The 21,395-nt window shown below is 45.9% G+C and overlaps 1 protein-coding gene across 3 annotated transcripts in view; it reads right to left on the reverse strand.

Moving 5' to 3' along the window:
* The window catches only part of ACSL5 (acyl-CoA synthetase long chain family member 5), a 40,484-nt gene extending 22,599 nt beyond the window's left edge, over positions 1–17,885 (reverse strand). Inside the window, exons 1-2 of one of the 3 annotated variants that reach the window (XM_036335996.1) lie at positions 17,646–17,885; positions 375–559 (exon numbers count right to left, since the gene is read on the reverse strand). In XM_036335996.1, the coding sequence (XP_036191889.1) occupies positions 375–530 (156 nt within the window). In that variant the 5' untranslated portion in view covers positions 531–559; positions 17,646–17,885. Of the gene's footprint in view, positions 1–374; positions 560–2,936; positions 3,066–15,276; positions 15,845–17,645 lie in introns of those variants that run through there. The other 2 variants (XM_036335995.1, XM_036335997.1) reach the window with 2 other exon arrangements.
* Positions 17,886–21,395: the final 3,510 nt, after the last annotated feature.

Consider the following 21,395-nt stretch of genomic DNA (forward strand, 5'->3'; position numbering starts at 1 on the left):
GGATAGATAGTAAATAGGCTTTGTGGAACACATGATCTATTCCTTGTTTTAGTTTTTACATATCCCTTTAAAAATGTAAAAACCATTCTTATCTTGCTAGGCCCATTTGAAAAAGGGTGGATTTTCCTTGTGGGTTGTAGTTTGACAACCTCGATCTGGATTACTGGTGTCTTAAGACCTAGCTGAGTTTTCCTTTTTATTATGAAGGAAAATGTGTCATTAGTAGAAGTTTAAATGTTGACTACTAACCTAAAAGGATTACTTTCCCATGTGACACCCTACCCACTTCATGAGTTATACCAATGTCTTGAGTTACACACAGTTTGGGTTTGACCAATGTTGACACACTGAAAGGTGATAGGTAAGTTAGTTACCTCGATTCCCAGGGACTGGTGGTTCAGATCAACTGCAGGCAGAACTGGGCGAGGTCTGTTGACGAGCCATAGGAAGATGGCGACTCCAAAAGTCAGGAGGCAGATCAGTGCCGGGGTTGGAAGTGGGGAAAACAAGAAGTTAAAGATAAAAAGCATCTTTGCGAATAACAGCAGGAAATGCAGGCCTAAAAAAAAAAGAGAGAAGGAAACAAAAAGTTAGAGGAAATGGCTGTATCTTTTTACTCAGTCCTTCTAGGTTTATAGAAGGACACACACACACACACACACATGCACACACACGGCTTCTACTCCTCCAAAAAGCCAGGGTTGGACCTCTCTAGTAGCAGAATTTATTTTTCGCTTTGCACTGTTTCCCTTAGCAATGTTGAAGATAATAGAATGTGTTCTACTGTACCCAGCTGCTACTTGACTGTCCTCCCACAAGGTGGAAAGGATCAAAGGAAACAAGTTAATCATTCCCAGACAATTTTGAGGAATGACTCTCCCTTTATTTCTGGCCCACAAAGCCTAGAAGCAGCCTTCTGGACCCAACATAAGCTGGCAGTCAGAGGATAGTGCTTCAGAGAGCTTCCCTTTGCCCAGGCAGGCGAGGGTCAAGAAGGACCCTTCCGGCTGGATGTCTCTAGTATGAACCAAATGGCAGAGGAAACCTCTGTAGAGGTGAAACCACAGATTTCAGAAATCAAGAGCTCCACATGAAGGACATTTCCTGCTGGCCCGATATGCCTTGCTCATTGCTTTCTGTCTTTTTAAAGCATCAGGAGGGGCTTACTAGGTCCAATGTACTGTCCTCTGAGGATTCTGGGGGACACATTTTTTTTATTGGAGGCCGCATAATCAGGTAGGCAGAAAGGGTGCTGGAAAATGGGCCTGGCACATGGTGGCAGGTGAGCCCGGGAGATTTGGGCCAGGAAGAGATCTCAAGAAACCAAGAGCAGCAAAGCCTTCTTCCAACACATCTTTTATTATCGCTCCCAGCCAAGAGGAACAGCTTGGAACTACGCTAATAGACGGGACTAAAGTCTGGGCAGGTCCTAGGAACCAACTCCTGCCTCAGACCTTTCACACTGATGAGAATAGTAATGCAGCAAACACAGGAGCACTGACTTGATGCCAAGCCCTGGGCTTGTAACGGAATGAAAGGCACTGGACTCCACCTAGTTCAAGCCTTTCTTGTTCCCTGGCCTTCCCACTAAAAGCTCCTGCTTTGTCTTGCATATAGATATGGTAATCATCAGAGGAATTCTGCTTGGAGCTTGACATTTAGGAAAACAGCCCCTCTCATTTCCCCTTCCTTGACATAAAAGAAGCCTGAACTCTGCACTTTCTTAAGATGGATTTGAGGAACCACCAGGTCTCCCATCTTCTCAGTTGGCACCTTCTTATCAATCAAACTTTCCTCACCCTGAACTCTGATGTTTTGAATTTTGATGGTTCGAAGTGTTGGACCCACAGATTTTGGACCAATAACAGGATAAGTTGTTTGCATGAATTACCTAATTTAATCTGACCAATGTCCTAAAGTAGCATTTTTACAGACAACAATATAGAAGTTCCCAGGGGTAAAGTGACTTATCCAAGTTCATTTACCATTTTCATTGCTGCTTCCCCATTAAAATCTATAAAACCACAACTCACGGTTAGAACTCTCAAGTTCAAGCTGACTGATTTGTCTGGCAGCTTACAGGTGACAGCAAAGGACGTTCAGAATTTGCATTCCTCAAAGTTTACTTCAATGCCCTATGAAACAGTATCTCACAGATGAGGCCAAACATTCACTTTTCAAATCACAAGAGCAAGGCAAGTCCAATAAAACGTTTTATCAGATCAAGATAATCATTGCCCTTTGAACCATGGGGCAGCTGCCATTTGCTGTCATCCAAAACGTTTTCTATCAAGGAACACACTCACTCTGTGCTAAGGCTGTAAAACTTAGGAATTTGGTGTGGGAGTGAGAACAGTCCCAAGAAACCCTGAGTCACTCATCATTTATCTGCCCCCTGATTGGTTATCACCTGAGTTTGGAGTAGTCCCTCTCCATTTTATGGAGGAAAAATGAACTTCCAGAGACTGGGATGACAGTCTCCAACTCCTTGGGTTCTTCCACATTGTGTGTAGGGGGAGGAAAAGACAACAAAGCAAGAACAAAAGCAAGGCCCCACAGGTGCTACCTTATGTAACAATAGGTGCTATTGTGACTACCTGCCAGGATTCTGAGAGCAGGGATTTCTTGAATCCAGCCTTACCTGGACTTGTGTGCTGGGTGGCTCTCCAGGAGGTAGCACCTGTTCAAGAGCCAGCCATACAGAACACAGTTCTAAGGCCGGCCACCCCAACTGAGACGGGCGCAGACGGGCGGGTTATGAAATTGACAGAGCAGAAAGCAGTGCCAAAGGGAGGAGAAGCCTGCTCTGCCTTCGCCCATCCTGCCCACCGTCAGCCCCTCCCCTCAGCCTGGGACATTGCCACCAGTCCCGTAGTGTCTTATGCTCCAGGATCCTTCTCTCTGCCCCAATGCCCGTCCAATTAAGAGGTTCTTACCTGCACGCCCCCTTCTCAGCTATGAGAACACATTGTTGCACTGAGGACTTTGCCCTCTTCCTACAGATGGCAGATTCAGTGGGAGACTTGGCAAACAACGGCTTTAAAAGAGGGTCTAAAGGTGAAATTTATGTTCAGCTGTGGCGGTATGGGATGGGGGAGGGAGGGCCAATAGCCTGGCAGGTAGCATAAAGGGAGGGGGGAGAGAAGGGGGACAGGGAGAAAGAGAGAAAAGGGGAGAGGGAGAGAGGGAGAGAGGGAGAGAGGGAGAGAGGGAGAGAGGGAGAGAGGGAGAGAGGGAGAGAGGGAGAGAGGGAGAGAGGGAGAGGGAGAGAGAGAGAGAGAGAGAGAGAGAGAGAGGCAGTATCTGCTGTCAACCTTGACTGATGGTTATCATGTAGTAATATCAGCTTGAGGTCACCAGATGGTCAGATTTTCTTTTTCTCCCTAGTAAACCTGTAACACTGGATTTTTATGAAACCTCCATTTTAACTCTTGGCTCAAATGGTAAGTGTCTGGTTTAGGATTAACAAAAACACATTTGCTTTAACCTGGACTGTAGTCCACCAATGAGCAATTCTGTTAGACATTCCAGTCATACTGCCCATGAATGGAATGAGACTGACCACTTCCTCACAAACAGGGGAGGTGTTATGAATGCCAAGACCGGCTTCAGGAGAACAGCAGCACCTTGCCTGCACTGGATGTCGGGAGCCATTGAAGGATGTCTCTGTGTAGCACCTGTAATAGTGTGCTTTCCTATTACTGACCTGGTATCCAATTCAAATAGGATCGGTTCAGACTTTCAGCCGGTCTCTCCCTGCCTCCCCACATTTTTAAAAGTTGAGGTAGAATTTGAGTAACACAGGATTAATAATTTTTAAATGTACAATTTAGGGACATTTAGTTCATTCATAACTACCATCACCCCATTAGAGGTGTACAACCATCACCTCTAATAAACCCCAAAATATTGTTATCACTCCAGAAATGACATCCTGTAACACATTAAGCATTCACTCCCCATTCTCTTCTCCTCCCAGAGCTCAGGAACCTCAAATTTACTTTCTGCTTTTATTGATTGGCTAATTCTGAATATTTCATAGAAATGGCATTATATAATATGTGACTCTTTGTGTGTTATTTCTTTTACTCAGGATAATATTTTCAAGATTTATCCATGTTACACACTGACAGACTTCAGAGAGGAGGAAGGTAGGGGAATTGGAAGAGATTAACCAAAGAACATATATGCATATATGCATAGCCTGTGGACACCGACAGTTATGTGGTCAAAGCCTAGGGTATAGGGGTTGGGTAGAGGTGGGCAAAGGAGGACATCTGTAATAGTGTCAATAATAAAAAAAAATATTTAACCATGTTATGTATCAGTTCTTCATCCCTTCGTATGGTTGCTAAATTAGCCCATCTTTTCATTTGCTTATTGGCCATTTGCATTTCTTTTGTAAAGAAATGTCTATTCCAGTCCTTTGCTGATATTTTAAAATTGGTTGTCTTTCTGGTTTTGCGTTGTAAGAGACCTTTATGATTTACTAATATTTTCCCCCATTCTGTGGTCTTTTCACTATCTTGATAGACTTCTTTTTAATGCACTGAACACATGTTTTTAACCTTGTAATGCTACCCACCGCTAGGGAGGATTTGTGCCCGTCATGTAACTCTCACTATAATTGGGAGAAACAGAGGGCCTGAGAGAAGGTAAGACCTTCAGGTTGGGTTACGCCATCCTGACTGGGAAGCTCAGGTAACCATTCCAACCTTTAGAAATTGTTAACATATATGTGCTCAAATGAATGAGGGGAAAAGCCACCATTGCTTGTGTTGTGTGTCCTGTGTCACTCAAATTACAATTCTGTTTTGGTCACTTCACAGAATGCCCTGCAAGCAATTGGTGAGATAGCATTTCCTCTTCCCTTTTGGTCACTCCTAGTTGGGAAAGTGTGGGTAGGGAGCAGTGCAATAGTGGTAAAGAAAAGAGGAAAGAGAGTTCTGTTTTGCTCTATCTTGGAGTTCCTGTTCCAAGTTATCTGAAGGTGGTGAAGCAAGCCACAGTGCGTGTTAGGAAGGTCCCAAGTGGAAAGCTTCCTCCACTCTGATGTGGTCACAGTGACATGCCTCGGACCCACATCCCTGGATGCCAATTTGCCGCCAGCCATTCCCCTTGATTCACTCCAGAGCCTTCCGTTGTCCGGTAGTATGGATGGCCATAGCCATGTCACTCATCTTCTGGCACCTATCATATTTAATTCCCGAGCTAGCTGAAAGACCCCTGAGCAAGCTCCCAGGGCCAGCCTTGGTGTCTAGGTTATGATCACCCCATATTCAGCTTTGGGTTTTTCTTCTTTGTGGATTTACAACAGTATTTCTTCATTACGTCTAATTTTCTTTGAATAAAATCCCTAAATGGCCCCTTCCACCCTAACATTCAAATTTTGATCAACCATAAGTTCATTTCTACCGTAGAGTTTCTGTATTTACTCTTCCCTTGGCCTGGAGCACTGTTCCCCGGATCTGCAATGGTTACATAGGCTTATAGGTCTGGTCTCAACTCAAATGCCACTTCCTCAGAGGTTTGCTCTGATCACCCTATTGAATATTGCCCTTTTTACCCAGTCACTACCGTGAACCTTGCTCTCTCTTTTCCGTGACACCGTTCGCTCTCCAAAATAGTCCTGGCCCCTTATTATCTATTGACCCTACGGAATTGATGTTCTAACTGGAACAAGGATTCTTCTTCTGCTCACTTCAGTGCCTCCAGTGCCTGCACTGTGCTTGGCACACAACACAGTAAACTTTCAATGAGTGGTTGCTAAATAAATGACCAGTTTTCTGGTTCAGAATTGTCTGTTCTAAATACTCTTAGTGAACCCATTTTTTCCTTAGTAAAACTTCCCCCAAACTCCCTAAACTTAGATCATCACATGTCAGTCTGGGAATCTTTTGGTTTTTTTTTAACGCCATCAATGAACTCTTTAACTGAGCTTGGGAGGCGAATCCGATTGTGCTTCCGCACGGCAAACCTCGACATAAGCGGAAATATTGACAGAGGAGCCGGCCAATAAAAGAAGACAAAGGTGAGCGCGGGACGACTCCCGCGCAAGGCTTAATGGGTTTTGGAGTTCGCGGGCCACTCTGGGAATCTTGAGATGGGTACTCCCAAGTCAATATTTTGGCAAGGTAGTGGGGTTGGGATGGTGGGTGGTAAAAAGAATGTATTTCTTTCTCTTTTCTTTTGTTTTAATCCTTATCTGATGATATTTTTTCCATTGAATTTTTTGGAGAGAGAGTGGAAGAGAGGGAAAGACAGAGAGAAATATCCATGTGAGAGAAACACATCAATTGGTTGCCTCCTGCATGCGCCCTGACCAGGGCCTGGGTGGGGGAGGAGCCTGCAACCCAACCAATGTAGGTGCCCTTGACTGGAATTAAATCTGGGACCCTTCAGTCTGCAGGCTGACACTCTGTCCACTGAGCAAAACCAGCTAGGGCAAAAAAAAATGTATTTCTAACACATATCAAGGATCACTCAGGATCAGTCAACCCCAGACTTGGTAGAACCTACAGAATAAATCTTATCAAATAAAGTCACCTATAGTGGTAAGTAGGCAGAATGTCCAGCCTAGAAATAAATAATTCTGTTATCCTGGGTTTCTGGAATTCACGCAAATTATCTTTGCTTTGAGGCGTGAAGAACTAATTACTTTCTATGAAATATTGAGATGTAAAATATAATTATAGATTTTTTAAAAAGTCTGCCTCCTAGCAAGTGGCACTCTCATTTGGATTTGATTGGTTTCTCTGTCCTCTTGCATGTATGGGCTTATCCTGTGGCGAGAGAAAGCTCATTAAATGGGAGACCAGAGTCCCCAAGTTCTCACACCCAATTAGTTAACACATTCTTCCATTTGGAGTTACTTTCTCCTAGAGACTAGGTTGCAAGTTTTCACAACTCATAATGACTCCATGGGGCCTGTTGTTATTAAAGAGGCTGTATATGAAAGTTTGGGTTCATTGGCTGGGCATAAGGTTGCAATTCAGCCTCCATTGTTATTTTCCCTAAATTCCTGTCACCCTCATTTAGGAGACAACGAGCTCAGTCCTTAAATACATAGTCAATATTTCTAGACAAATTCCAATGTAGTAGCAAAAGGTTAATAGAACATTACAAACCAATCATTTCATGAGCATACTTGAAAGGTCTGATAGCCTTCTTCTTAATATGCAATGAATGAAAACCAGATATTCATTCTATATCAAGCTCCTTCACCCAGTTTCCTCAGAGCCCTGAACTAAGGGCTCTTCTTACACCACTTTACTTTTCTATATCCAATGTCATTTTTTTCATTACTAAGAAATAAAAGAGAACATGATTTGAGACAACAATCCTGTTTCAGAAAACTTAAACAGTCAGATAAAAGCCTGGTATGGTAGAGCATTGGTTCTTAAGGAGAGAAAATCTCAGCTACAGGTTACTTAAAACTAGGGAAAAACATTCAACTTCAGGTATAGCCTAAAACATGTACATTTAATGGATGGACCTGGAGAGCATTATGCTGAGTGGAATAAGGCAGTCAGAGAAAGATAAATATCACATGAGCTCACTCATTTGTGGAATATAATGAACAACATTAACTGATGAACTAAAATAGATTGAGAGACATAGAAGCATCGAACAGACCATCCAACCTCAGAGGGAATGCAGGGGGTGGGGGGGAGATCAACCAAAGGACTTGTATGCATGCATATAAGCATAACCCATGGACATAGACAGTAGGGGGGTGAGGGCATGTGCCGGGGGTGGGGTGGGGTGGAAATGACCAGGGAGAGGTCAATGGGGGGGGGGGGGGAAGGAGACATATGCAATACTTTAAACAATAAAGAATTAAATTTTTTAAATGAAATGCCTTTCCCCACCCCTTAGGTTGGTCATGATGAAATAGTGCAAAATGTGCTGTGAATCATGGAAATAAATTTGGTGCAGCCTCATTAGAGATGCGCCCTTGCCCTTGACCACAATTCAGGATGTGTGCCCTTTGACCTAATGACTCTGCTAGTAATTTTTCCTGTAGAAAGATACCAGTTCCATCCAGTGCATCACATGTGGCTGTGAAAGGTACCTGTGAAGGATGTGAGTCAGATGACTTGGGCTCAAACCCTGCTTGGTCATCTTCTTTGTGACCTGGGGTAGATCCCGGCTCTGTGGTTTCTAATCTGGAAAATGGTAATAATTCCTGCCTCAGAAGGCTGTCCCCATGACTAAAGGGGTTAATGTACTTGTAAAGTGCTTAGAAGTGCCTGATGCATAATCTCCGGTATCAGCTATTCTGTTCATCATCATTAAATCTATAAAAGTGTTTATAGCCCTGGACAGTGTGGTTCAGTGGTTATCCATTGACCTGCACACTGAAGGGTCTCTGGTTTGATTCCTAGTCAAGGGCATGTATCTGGGTTGCAGGTTTGAACTGATCCAACCTGGAAGCAACCATTGATGTGTTGATGTTTTTTTGTTTGTTCTTTTTCTCTCTCTCTCTCACTCCCCTCAATTTCCTCCCTTTTCACTCTCTCTAAAAATCAATGGAAAAAATGTTCTTGGGTTAGGATTAACAACAACAAAACAGAAAGGAAGGAAGGGAAGGAAGGAAGGAAAGAAGGAAGGAAGGAAGGAAGGAAGGAAGGAAGGAAGGAAGGAAGGAAGGAAGGAAGGAAAATGTTTATAATGCCAGAGACCAGGAGAGCCTTCCTTGACAGGAGAGTAACCAAATAAATCATAGCATTTCCATACAGTGGAACTCTTGGCAGATATGAAAAAGAATAAAGAAGATCTGTATGCCTTGATATGGAAAGTAGAAAGAAAACCAGCAAAAACCATGATCAGACAATGTGCATGTTTTTGTGTTGCTAAATGCATACTCCTCATAGAAAAAGACAGATGGGAGAGGGAAAATCATGAATGAATTTTTCCAGAAATTTCGAGTGTGCGATCATCAGCCAAAGATATTTGAGTACTTGAGTGTGTATCGGGCATCATTCCAGGGGCTGGGAAGCAGCAGTGAAAACCCCACCCTGGCGGGACTGTATTTTATTGGAGAGTTTGACAACAAGCCTAAACAATGCCTAGATTATATTTTAAAAAATGGAATTAAAAAAAATAAACTAGAAAAGGAGGATTGAGGGTTCATCAAGGTTGTGCTTTGTTGTTGTTAATCAAGGAGGTTAGAGTAGGTCTCCTAAGGGAAGGGACACTTGAGAGTATGTATCACTTATCACTGGATCTGAAATATGCATGCTATCCTCAACAAACCGTAAAGTGAACAACTCCAAATTATCCAGCCCTGGACTTTAGCAGCTGACGGAGGAAGTTGCACCACCTTTCAGGGGGTGGGGCGGCATTTCCTGCCAGCACCCCTGAGAATACAGCCTTGCTTTGTTTCTAAACTGCAGCTGCCCCACCACCAAAGCCACACTCGCCTTTCCCCGGCGCTGGTGAGCGCAGTGCTCTCAGCCACTGAGCAGGCCGGACCCACAGCAGCTCTAGGGGTGGAAACACTTTTCATTCATTTCTTTAGCAGATAAGAAACCAGAGCAGAGATCACATTTCAGTCCCAGGGCCTCAGGCTGCTGAGGAAAGAGGCTGGCATAAGTTCCTGACCTATGAGCCTACAGATAACTTGCCAGCCACTTACCAGCGGTGCTCAGGTGACTTACAGTAACCTTCCCCACCAAGCAGGGCCAGGGAACCAGGCACAGGTGGCTCTCCTCCTCTGGGGGCCTGGTGCCCAGCCTGCTCTGAAACACACACACCGGGGGATGGCCCAAGACAGAGGAGAAAGGGCCCTTCTCACCTCCCCCGGGCCATGCCAGGCAGGACAAGAAGACAGCATTACCGAAGGAGATCCCTATTCAACCCCAGAGGCTGGCCCAGTAGTCACCTCCACACCACGGAAAGATTCTGTGAGAGTTTCAATAATTAACACAGGAAAGTGATAGGAAGCTCCCCCATGTCACTCTCTCTAGCCCAATTGCTAGGCCACACGTTAACAGTTCCAACATGTAAGGCAGCTGGCAGGGAGAGGGCGAGGGCTAGGCATGGGACAGGTGCCCTGGCCCTCCAGCAGGCACCCCTGCAATAAATCGTTAGGGTTTCACTGAATATCCTTTGGGGATAGCTTTGCTGCCAAATTGCACAGGAACCAGAGCTCAGGAGGTTGTGAGGAATGGGTTCAGGTCTCAGGGAGGCTTCCTGTGATTCTGTGAACAACTTAGGCTGTGAGAACTTCCAGGCAGAGGCTGCCAGACTTTCAGATTTCCACTGTACCCAACACAGTGCCTGGGCCACCTTCCCCTTTCGCTCACTACTGGCACAAGTTCAGAGCAAGGTAATTAGGGAAGGGGATCTGTTAAAGAAAACAGGTCTCAGAATTCAATGCACCTGTCACATCGTATCAATGCAGAGGGGGGCAGAATCGGCTGAGCCCTCCTCTGAAATGCCACAGCCAGGGGTTTCATGCCATGGCAAGGACAATGCTAAGGACAATGCTAAGCAGCCTGACCCAAATGAGGCCAAGGTCCACTCATTCTGCAAGCATTTGACTATCTGAGCTCCTACTATGTGCCAGGCAGTGTGCTCAGCATGGGGAAAGCACATGCAGCGGGCATAGTAGGGAATAAAGCCAGCTATCCAGGCAGTAAACACATGCTCTATGGGATGTGCCCCAGTTTTGAGAGCTTCCGGTGGGCTGGAGAAGTATGTGTATGGCAAGAGATTTGTTTATTCTCTGCACTTTAAATTGACTTATAACTTATTTTTAATAAGACCAACAAAGATCTTGGATCCACATGTGCCTAGCACTGTGCCATGTGCAGAGAGAAAAACACTTAGAAGATACAGTTTCTGCCCTTTGAGGATTTACGAGTCTATCAAACACTGAGAATACTTAGAGAAGGATTCAGTGTGTGGGACATGGGCTAATGAATTTGGAGAAGGGAGAGGCAAGTGTAGACTGCAATGGGTGAAGGTAAAGGTATGGAGCTCTAGACCCTAAAGGGTCTAGGTCCCCTGACTTTATTGCCAATAGTCTCATTCCCAGGATCAATCAAGGATGATGACCCTATTGATGACACCAATGGCATATAAACCCCCAGCTATGAGTCCAGCCAGGGTCACTGTCATCGAACCATCCTTCTCAAATGTTTTCTGGATGTCCCCATCTACTGTTGCCATGGATACCAGTCACTGCATTAGGTCAGATGATACCCAGATGTGGGTGACAGCTAATATGGCTAGAGGCACTAAAGCAGGACAAGCAGGACATTGGGGACGGGATGATGAAGGGATAGTTCTGATTTAGTTGAAAGGGAAGAAAAAGGAAGAAAAAGTCTCCGAGAAGGCTGAACGAGACAGTGCCTGGGGCCTGGTGTTGACACCACACCACTGGAGTCATTTCAATTCACAAACACCAGAGAGCCTTGGCCAGTTGAGCTGAGTGGTATTTAATAGGAAAGCCCTCATTAGATCAAATAACAGTCCATGAAGGTAGCCTGGGATAGTTGTTGAGACACTCATCGATAGGCTGGCGACAGGCAGTGACAAATCCAACTGGATCACCATCAGGTTTCCCACAAATCACAGTCCAGCAGCCCTCCCTTAGGAAAAGCCTGCACCCCCAAAGCTCCCCAAGCCTGTTGCTGACCAAGTGATTTATGAGAGGACTGAGGTCAGGAAAGCCAGTATCAGAGGTCTACTGGATGTGATAAGAGAGTCTGTAAAAAGATAGGCTGGACAAAGTGCTAGGTCCCGTCACCATGCCAGGATAAGGTCAGGGTGATGCAAGAATTTGTGAAAGAGACCTTGCTACCTGGGCTCTCTGCGGAATCAGCCCTCACGCTACCTGATTTGGCCAATGGTCAGGAGTCACCAGATCCAATTTGCAAATAAGCTTTATTGCCCATAGTCTCCTTTCCAAGGGCAAACTTTTAAGGTCATTGCCTTTTCAAATACCAAAGCAACAGCTCTACTACTTACTAGATGTGTGGCCCTGCAGGCAGTGACAATGTCACTGAGTGTAAGTTTCCCTCAACTGTATACAAGAAGGGGCCAGTGCTAATCTCCACTCCAATGGGATACTGGGTGGACCTTCTGGTACACTGTTGGGCACATGGGGAGCTCTCAGTTGACTAGCTCCCCTTCCACTCACCTGTTTCCAACTCATTGTCAATATCAGATGTTCTATTTTGAGACATCCCAAATGAGAAGAGATCATCAAGGTCTTCATTCTATAACCATCTTTCAACCTATGTGCAAAGGTCTTAACAACTTCTCATTTCTATTTAAATAGAGGATTTGTAGCTGGAGAGGGCATGGTACACCTCTCAGCTCCAACCCACCCGTCTCCTCTCACTCTACCCCACCCCTGCATTCTCCTACAAGCCTTCACAACCTCATAACTCTTACAGTAGAAAGACCACTGGGAACCCAGAGATCTACTACCAGCTTCCCTGAAGAGGGGGGTACCATGACCTTCCCATAGCAGTACAAGGGCTGCCTGACCTTCCAAAACTCATGTGTTTATTCAAACAACATGAATGAAGTAAGAGCCTGGGAAATATCAGGCCCTGTGCCAGAGGAAAGAAGGAGTGAGGGCCCATTTCTGACCTCAGGACATAGTCACCTAGGGGAGAAACAGACCTAGCAGAGTTTACAGCAGAGTGTGACATGGGCAGTGATGGATGAACTCAGGACAGCCGGGGACACATTGCCCTTGCAAGGTGCTACCCAAGATTCACCCCAGGCTGAATCCCAAATGAGGGTCAGTGCATCACTGGCCGGGCATTTGAGACAGACAGGAACAGACATGTCACTCCTGGTTTCTAAAATATTGCCAAAGTCTGGTTTGGGAATTCCCCTGCCCGGAGGTGGGAGGACTTCTTTGAGGTGCAATTCACATAAAATTAACCATTTGAAAATGAACAATTCAGTGGCACTTAGAGCATTGACATGTTGGCCAACCATCACTTCTATCTAGGTCCTAAGCACTTTCGTCATCCACCAAGGAAACCCTGAAACCATTTAGCAGTTACTCCCCATTCCTCTCCTCCCAGTCCCTGGCAGACACCAATCTGCTTTCTGCTTCTCTGGATTTGAAAAAAGTGGGAGGATGGTCAAAGGAGGGTTTCTCCCAGTTTCCAATTCTTTGACCATGCACTAAACTAGGTTCTTCAGAAACTGAGTCATAGCTTGCCTTTGGAACTAAACACATCAGAGTTCAAAGTCCAGCTCCAATCTCTGCACACTGAGTCCAGTTTCTTTCTTTCTAACTCTCAGTTTCTCTACCTATGAAACAAAGTACCTACCTCACAGGACCATTTTAAATATCATGAGAAAGGCCCCATAAAACAGGACAGCACTGCTCCATATAATATATTCAATGAATGGTCCTGTAATAATTATAGTTCCAGAAAAATGTCAACCTGAAAAATATCTAATAAATATATAAACTTAACACCTGCCCCGGTTCCCATATTTGAAAATCTTATCACAAATACAATTTTTAGGAAATCCGAAGAAAGGCTAATTCCACACATGAGTGGATGGAGCATGGTGTTAGCATTAGACAACTGGCTGCTTTGTTACCTTGGGAAAATTGCCATACCTCTCTGAGCCTACGCTCTCAACCATAAAATGGTGAAACCATCCACCTCATAAGATTGTCTTAATTAAAAAAAAAAAAAAAAAAAAAAAAAAGGTTGTCTTAATTAAATGTGAGTGTATCACCCTGGCTGGGTGGCTTGGTTGGTTGGAATGTTGTCCCATGCACCAAAAGGGTTGCGGGTTTGACTCCCTGTTGGGGCACATACCTGGGTTGCAGGTTCGATCCCCAGTTGGGGCATGGGTGGGAGGCAACCAATTAATGTTTTTCTCTCACATCAATGTTTTCCTCTCTCCCTTCTTCTCTCTCTCTCTCTCTAAGATTGATGAACGTGTCCACAGGTGAGGATTGAAGAAGAAAAAAAAAAAGAAAAAATGTAAGTGTATCTACTATGAGCTGGTGTTTAACTGGCTTCATCTTCCCTCTGTCCATTCATTCTCTGAAGCTCTCCCTTCCCCTGACCCCCCAGCCTCCCTTGCAGAACAGGTGGCCCCACTGTATACTTAGCATTTAGGAACTCAATGATGCATGGATTTTATTGTAGGTGTTTTTGTCCTCAAAGGGTTAGAATATAGCCTAGGAGAGATTACTGTTTTAGGTTAGGATCTAAGTCAAATGCCTGGCTAATATATTCTGTTTGGTCTGGTTAATGTTTGTTAAAAAAAAAGAAAATAAAATAAATTAAAATGTGTTTTTCAGGGGTATGCCTGCCTTGCATTTTGCCAGAGTCCTCACCATAGACATCTTATTATGTACCATTTACTTTACTTGGCTATATGATCTGCCTGTCCTAAAAGCATCTGTGATTCTTGTTTTATTTAGGTTTTTGTTCCTTTCATTGTGCCAAGCACACAAGTGATACCAACCACATTCTATATGCCATGCCTCTTCCAAGATTATTCTAAGCTCATCTCAAACCCTTGTAAATTAGAGGGAACCGCCAGAGCATGACTCCCGTGCTGGAATATAGCAAAAGTGATCAAGCAAACCCAATGATTCTATTTCTATTTTTTACTAAATCCATCTTTTACTTTTAACATTAAATTAAATATGTTTAATTGAATTATTTCTAAGACTCTGCCTCTGTGAGAGACCACCAATCACCTACATGTTGGAGCCACTGATTCAATCCTACTTTTCAAACCTCCACAAGGGTTGATACCCACAGGAGCCAGAAAGCACCGACCGTGGAGTCTCTCCCTAATGCTCGCTCCTTAAACATCCTTAAGTTCATCTGAGATTCAACTGTTGGCCCTTGCCCTTAAACAGACCCAGCTCCTTCAGAACCATTCCATCACTCAGTCATTCAGCAGCCCTTACCCCAGGAAGGAGTCAAAGTCCTCCAAGAAAATGGAGGGTAACCCCCAGCCCACATGGGAGCTAGGGCAGATGCTCAGGCCCAGAAACCAGGTCTCGGTTGTGGTTCACCTCCCCAAGAGAGGCAAGAGGAAGAAAGTCTACCTCATGCTCCACATTCCTCCTTCCACTCCCCCGTCCTGAAAAGGAGGGTCTACAGGAGGGCCCTAGAGACCTGGGAGAGAAAGTGCTGACACGTGCCTGGGACACAGCCCGCTCTAGATCCGCTGAAGCTGGGGGTCAGAATGCCTTCTCAGCCTCTACCCCACGCTCCCAAGACACCTTGCTAAACACCCCCCTCCACACGGTCCCCTTACCCTGGGAGGGGGGTCGCATCCCTCAGTGATTCCAGCGATGGAGCTTCCTGATCCAAGTTCTTCTGGCACGTGTGTCCCTGTTCTTCTTCCCTCACCCCTGTGACCTCCAGGGACTGAGAGGCCTCAGAGCATCCATGCAGACCGATGGCCCAGCTCAGAGTGCCCCGTTCTGCCCCGTCTGCCGGCCCCACGGTAGGCCATGGCCGGGCTCCTGAACATGTGTGCTCGGGGACTCCACTTCCTGGTTTTTCTTTTACAACTGAAAGTGGAAGCGTCTGACCAGGAGGGAGAAGGCGCCAAGCCTACCCTGGCAGCTTGTCAAACGCCTTAACCCCAGCCCTGAGGGCTGAGATGCAGCCAGCCCACATCCCACTGTTCACCCTTTCCTCCTTTGACCACCTCGGAGGGAGCGAAGAACAAAGATCAAACAAACAAAAGTAACAGGAGGTGCCCCTCAGACAGTGTGTCGAGGAAGTGACGCTGCTCCCTGCTAGAGTCACACAGCAGGGAAGTCCCTCCGGATGCAACTCAGCCCTCACAGAGCTCCCAGCACCCGAGGGGAATCGGAGGCCAGCCCAACCCCCGGGGGTGTCAGCCCCTCTCCAATCCCCAGCATACCTGCCTCAGGCCGAAGCAGTGCTGATAAAGCCACAATGCACCAGGCCAGGAAGGCAGGGGTGAATGGAAAGACTTTGTTTTCCTTCCTCTGACCAATTAGCTCATCCTTTTCATCTCCCAGACTTTAAATCAAAAATCCGTTCTGCTGCCTCCCTCACCTCCCCAAGGTAAACCTGGAAAATTAAAGCACAGTTCCAGACAAGCACACGTGCCAGGAGCTGTCAGACTGACCTGGCTCACATCTAGTAGCTTCTGGAAAACCCAGCGTCACACACACACACACACACACACACACACACACACACACACACACACAGAGCAATGACCGTGAAAAAGGCAAATACCTTCTGAGTATTGTTATGAAATTGTTTAGAATGTTCAGGCCTCCTGAAAGTCTGGGGGTTAGCAGAGGTATCAGGACCTGTACTAGTCTCATTGGATTCGCCGAAGGCTGTGGACACAGAAGGGCACAGGAGCTTCCATTCTGAGACTTAGAAGCAGAAATACGAGTTCTTCTGCCCCTTCCTGCCCCCCTTCCTCCCTCCCACCTCCCAGGCACCCCGGAAGTTAACAGCACGTTCCCAGCCAGATTAGGATTTCTTCTCTCTCCAAGAGAGGAGGTCCTAAAAAGTTCTGACTAAAAACACCAGGGTAAGCCTGGCCACAATCTCAGAGAACAGGAGTTGGTCCCTGGTTCTCCCCGAGACTACCTAAGACATGGGAGAAGATGAAGTACAGGAAGATGAGGGTAGCACCCCGCTTCTGGTGCATCTCATGGCTGGAGGAGCACTTGGCTTGGCTTAGCTTCAGCAGCTCAACCCCCCAAGAGGAAGGTTCCCCCAGTGGAGAGCCCAGGACAGCAGAATGGGCGTGGAGTCTCAGCCACTCTAATGCTGTGGGCTGTTCCCTGGGTGCTGTCTTCTTTTACCAACCAGATGAAGAGCTCAGAGCCAGGAAGAGACGAGCCTCTCTTTATTTCTAATTGTTTCCTCCAGAACCAAATGCTCAAGTTCAGAGCACTCTGGGTCATTCTAAAGGGCTAGCTGACTTGCATTCCTAGTCAGTCCTCTGTGCACATGAGTAACAGCCCCGAGATTTGAGAGAACAGAAGGCTTGGCAATCCACACGAATAGCAGCCTGTAGCAACACACTGGTCGTGACTCAAACCCTTGCCTCGCCACAACATCTCAGCTGTGGAGCCCAGGCCACGCTGTTCAAGCCCAGAGGCACATGATTTGTTTATGAAATGCGATACCAACCACCTCCCAATGAGGTAATGCCTATCCTGCACTTAGTAGAGACCCCAGCACCCGATAGAGTGCCTGCTAAGGTTTTTCTTCTCCTTTCTTCCAAATGGGAACACTGCCATCAACAGCTGATGAATGAATGCCCTTTCTAACATATTGACACAGAGATTTCTGAATGGAAGATGGAAGAGACCCACATCCTGGCTTGTCTATAATCCTCAGAGATTTTCAGTCTGTTTTGATAGTATTTAGTAAAATGAACAACTTTCTCTTCCAAGTCTATCTCCTGCCAGCATTCAGCTCGCTCCAATGTCTCCACCCGGTTTTGACTGATTTTCTTTCTTGTGCCTCCCACATAAGTCAGCTAAGATGACTACTCAACGAAACGCAATTTCATGTTGAAAGTGCCTGAGGCTGAGAATGGACACATGTCCCACTTTCCTCCCATCCCTGCTCTCCCATAGACATGTAAACTCTAGAGCAGGCAGAGTTACTGCTGCTTACCTGGAAGGATCCGCTCACTTCCTGGGTGCAGGGAATGCGCCCCTCACAGCTGGCTGTAGGGGCTTAGCACTGCCACTGCCGGCAGGCACCTCTGCCTTTTCCACAGCACTGAGGACTGGCCACACCTGAAGGCAATGCGTACTGTCCTGAGAGTGGCCAACCAGCTCCCCTGGAAACTTTGAACCTGTTGCAACAGAAGTTCAAAGGTAGAAGTTACCTGTTCAAACACTCGTAGTAACCTCAGACAGTGAGAAGTGTAGAATTTGGCAAAAGGTTAAAACAGGAGATTGTTATGCAATGGGCTTAAGAGGAAGGAAAAAAAAAAGCCCATCAGCTACGAAAGCTAAGATTTAACAAGCAAAACCCTTTGTAGAGCTCATACCTCTGGGGGAAAAAAGAGGGTCGGTAGGGCTTTGCATCTGTTTTGGGGGCAGAATCCTTGAGATTGCAACAGGAAAAGGAAGATCTAAAGAAAAGCAGAGGTTAAAGCACTCCCTGAATTGAGAGTGAGAGAATGAGAAGCCACTCTAATTGTTACTCAAGTTCTAACTTTAAGGTTGGAATAAGCAGAGGCCAGTGACCCCTCCAGAATTGAACATCACTAAAAAACCAAATAAGGAAAATCACTCTAGAGTCTAGACTGAGGCACAAACCTAGCTAGGTTGAATTTAGAATGCAGAATCCAGGCCTTGACCTGGTAGCTCTGTGTGTCCCAATACGCCAAGGTTGCGGGTTCGATCTTCCATCAGGGCACACACAAGAAGCAATCAATGTGTGCATAATTAAGTGGATCTCTCTCTCTCTCTCTCTCTCTCTCTCTCTCTCTCCCACCCCTTTCTCTCTCTCTCTCTCTCTCTCTCTCTCTCTCTCTCTCTCTCTCTCTCGTCAATCAGTCAACACAAAATTAGAATGCAGAATCCTGGCTCCAACTACCCACAGCTTAGCAAGGCCCTGGAAGGAGTAGGATTGCTATTGCATCACTGTTCAGCCTATATCCTACTCTCTCTTTCCATTTGGAAGTCCCTAGTCCCCATTCTTGACTCCAAAATCTTGACGACTACAAGGCATCATTATTGAACAAAAATGGTGAGTGGAGGTGAGAGAGGCCCTGGAGATTGTGTTTAATATCTATTTTACAGGTGAGGCCAATGGAGGCCTTTTCAGATGAAATAAATCTCTCAGAATCACACAACCAGTTATCGAGGCAAGACCTACGGTAGGGACACAGACACCCATCGCGTTGCCTCTGCCACGATGGTGCTGCATCATGGCTAAGTGTTCATTTAACCACCAGTAGACCTTAGGCACTTGAAGGCTTTCTGCGGTCCAGGCCTGCAGAAATTCGTGGAAATACTACATTAGGTTTCTTCTAACTACTTGGTCAGGTGCCCAATATAAAAATTAGAAGCCAATACCACTTCCTGCTGGTAGCCGCTCCTGTAGGGAGGAGTGGCTACCACACTAACAAAGAGGTCTTATTAGGCCAGATTCTCCAGGTCTGAGGTGCATTAACTCTTCAAGGTCACTTCTTGTCACAGAGCCCTAGTTCTGCCTTAGGACCTGAGAAAAAAAGGGCTTCTAAAGAACTGGAAGCATGAGTCCCACTTGATTGGACAAATGCCAAGTTGTGTTGGACCACCTTCTGATGCAGCGATTTCCAGAGCAAGATGCTTCAAGGCGGTGGTTCCCAAACTCCAGCAAGCCTCACAATCCCCTGGAGAGCTTGTTACAGGCCAGATGACTGAGCCAGTGCCAGAGTTTCTGGTTCAGTCGGCCTGGGTGAGGGCCTGAGCATCTGCCTTCCTAGCAATTTTGGGTGATGTGGATGCTCCTGATCTGGGGACCGCACTAGAAGCTTACTATCAGCATCACTGCTCCAAGCAGCCACCTGACCTTCAATGGGCTCCACAACTGAAAGGTTAAAGGGGACTATGTTTGTTTGGGGTTGTCTTGGCTATGCTGACCCTACAGTAGGGAGGACAACTTGACACAGAGTGTAGCAGAGAGGTGTTACTCAAGATCGCTGGCAGGCCAAGTCCAAGAATAGAGCTTTGGCAACAGTGGGAGGAATTGCTACTCACTGTCCCACTTCTCCTTTACGTAAATGTAAATCAAAGCCGCATGGCATCATAGCCAGACAACCTATATGAGTAAGAGTGTGGGAGTGTAGGGGGCGTTATCTGACCCAACAGCCTTAACTTTATTCTTGAGGGTACCTGAGACTCCAAAAGGTGAAGTAACTAGCTAGGGTAAGTCATTGATTCAGTAGGGGAGAAATGTCCAGAACCCAGGTCTCAGCGCCCTAGCATGATACAGCATCTCTTGATAAACCATTGTTTCCCATAGCATCGCTCTTAAAAAAGAAAGGCATTAGCTATAAAAAAGAAAAGTGTTAGATAGGCTTTTTTTTTGAAATATCCGTCTGTCCTCCTGCTCCCCCCCCCCCTCCCCACAGCCATATGCAGTCAGAATTCAATAAAAAAAGAAAATTATTTTGAGATCGGGCATCCCGTGGCCCCGAAAAAGTGCCAACCTTTATTTTTCCAGGTCATTCATAGGTAAGGTGCTCGAGGTGTGGAAGAGTCTGACCCAATAGCCACCACTCTGATACACTTACACATGCTGCTCTGGTTGGTTCGTGTACATTCCTTCCCCTCTCCTAGAGACAGAGGAACCATGCATTTCATAGGCAGCAGTTCTAGAACACCAGAGGCCAACGTTCCAGAGTTTTCTAACAGAGCCTGGAAACAGCCGCTACACTTCTGGTGATAGGGCCTGACAACTCTTCAAAAGCAAAAGCAGAGTTTCTCCATTTTTGAAAGCAGGAAAAGACAGACCTTGGAAGTGAGACAACTTTATGTAACACCACTGTGTGTTTGTATAGCTCCTCCCAGTTTATCAAACACTTCCAGAAGATCTCTTAGACCTGTGAGGTGTCAGCAAGGACAAAAGCTTCAGTGGCTGTTGGGAGCTGGGCCCCTTGACAAGGACTTCATGTGGCTCTTCCAGGAAACCTGCCAGGGAGTTAGAGTTTGCACAGATGAGAAAATGGAATCTCAGAAAAGGTTCATCACTCTCCCAAGATCCTACAGCTTGGCCATGGGACCATGATGGGGGTAGTGGGGCCAAACATTATTTTTTTTTAACAATTTCAGGCAATTTTGTAAAGCCAGGTGATTTGTGGCTTGTCTATGAAAAAGTGCCCTTCTTTAAAGAGTTGGTTGCAAAGCAGAGTTTAGAGCAGGGTGTGTGTGTGTGTGTGTGTGTGTGAGTGTGTGTGTGTGTGTGTGTGTGTGTGTGTGTGTGTGTGTGTGTGTTGGGGGGGGCAGGGGAATGAATCAATCAGGGCATCAAATATTATTTCAAGGTATTATGGGGGGCATTTGTAGATTCCAGACAGCATGAAGCTAATGAGGTCCTTCTAAGGAAAAGTGAATTTCTCCTACTAATCCTCAGAATCCAGAGATTCCTCTTCAACCTCCAGCCCTCTGCTTTGGAATATTTCCCTAGATTTAGATGAGGGAATAGTTATTCACCAGTGCTCATTGTAAGCATCCCAGATGAGGGCAAAGAAGAAGTATGGCAATGAGAAGAAAAACGGAAAGCACAGGGTGTCTGGAGGAGTTGGGGCCCCTGGGGCACAGGGAACACTTATTCACAAGGACCTTCAGCTGCTTTGACAGCTAAGCTAAGTCTTTAGAGTCAGGTAACACGTCCCAGGAAGAAAGGGAAGCAGAGTCCTAGAGGGGT

This window comes from Myotis myotis, unplaced genomic scaffold (genome assembly GCF_014108235.1).
Source record: "Myotis myotis isolate mMyoMyo1 unplaced genomic scaffold, mMyoMyo1.p scaffold_m19_p_15, whole genome shotgun sequence".
Lineage (NCBI taxonomy): Eukaryota > Metazoa > Chordata > Mammalia > Chiroptera > Vespertilionidae > Myotis > Myotis myotis.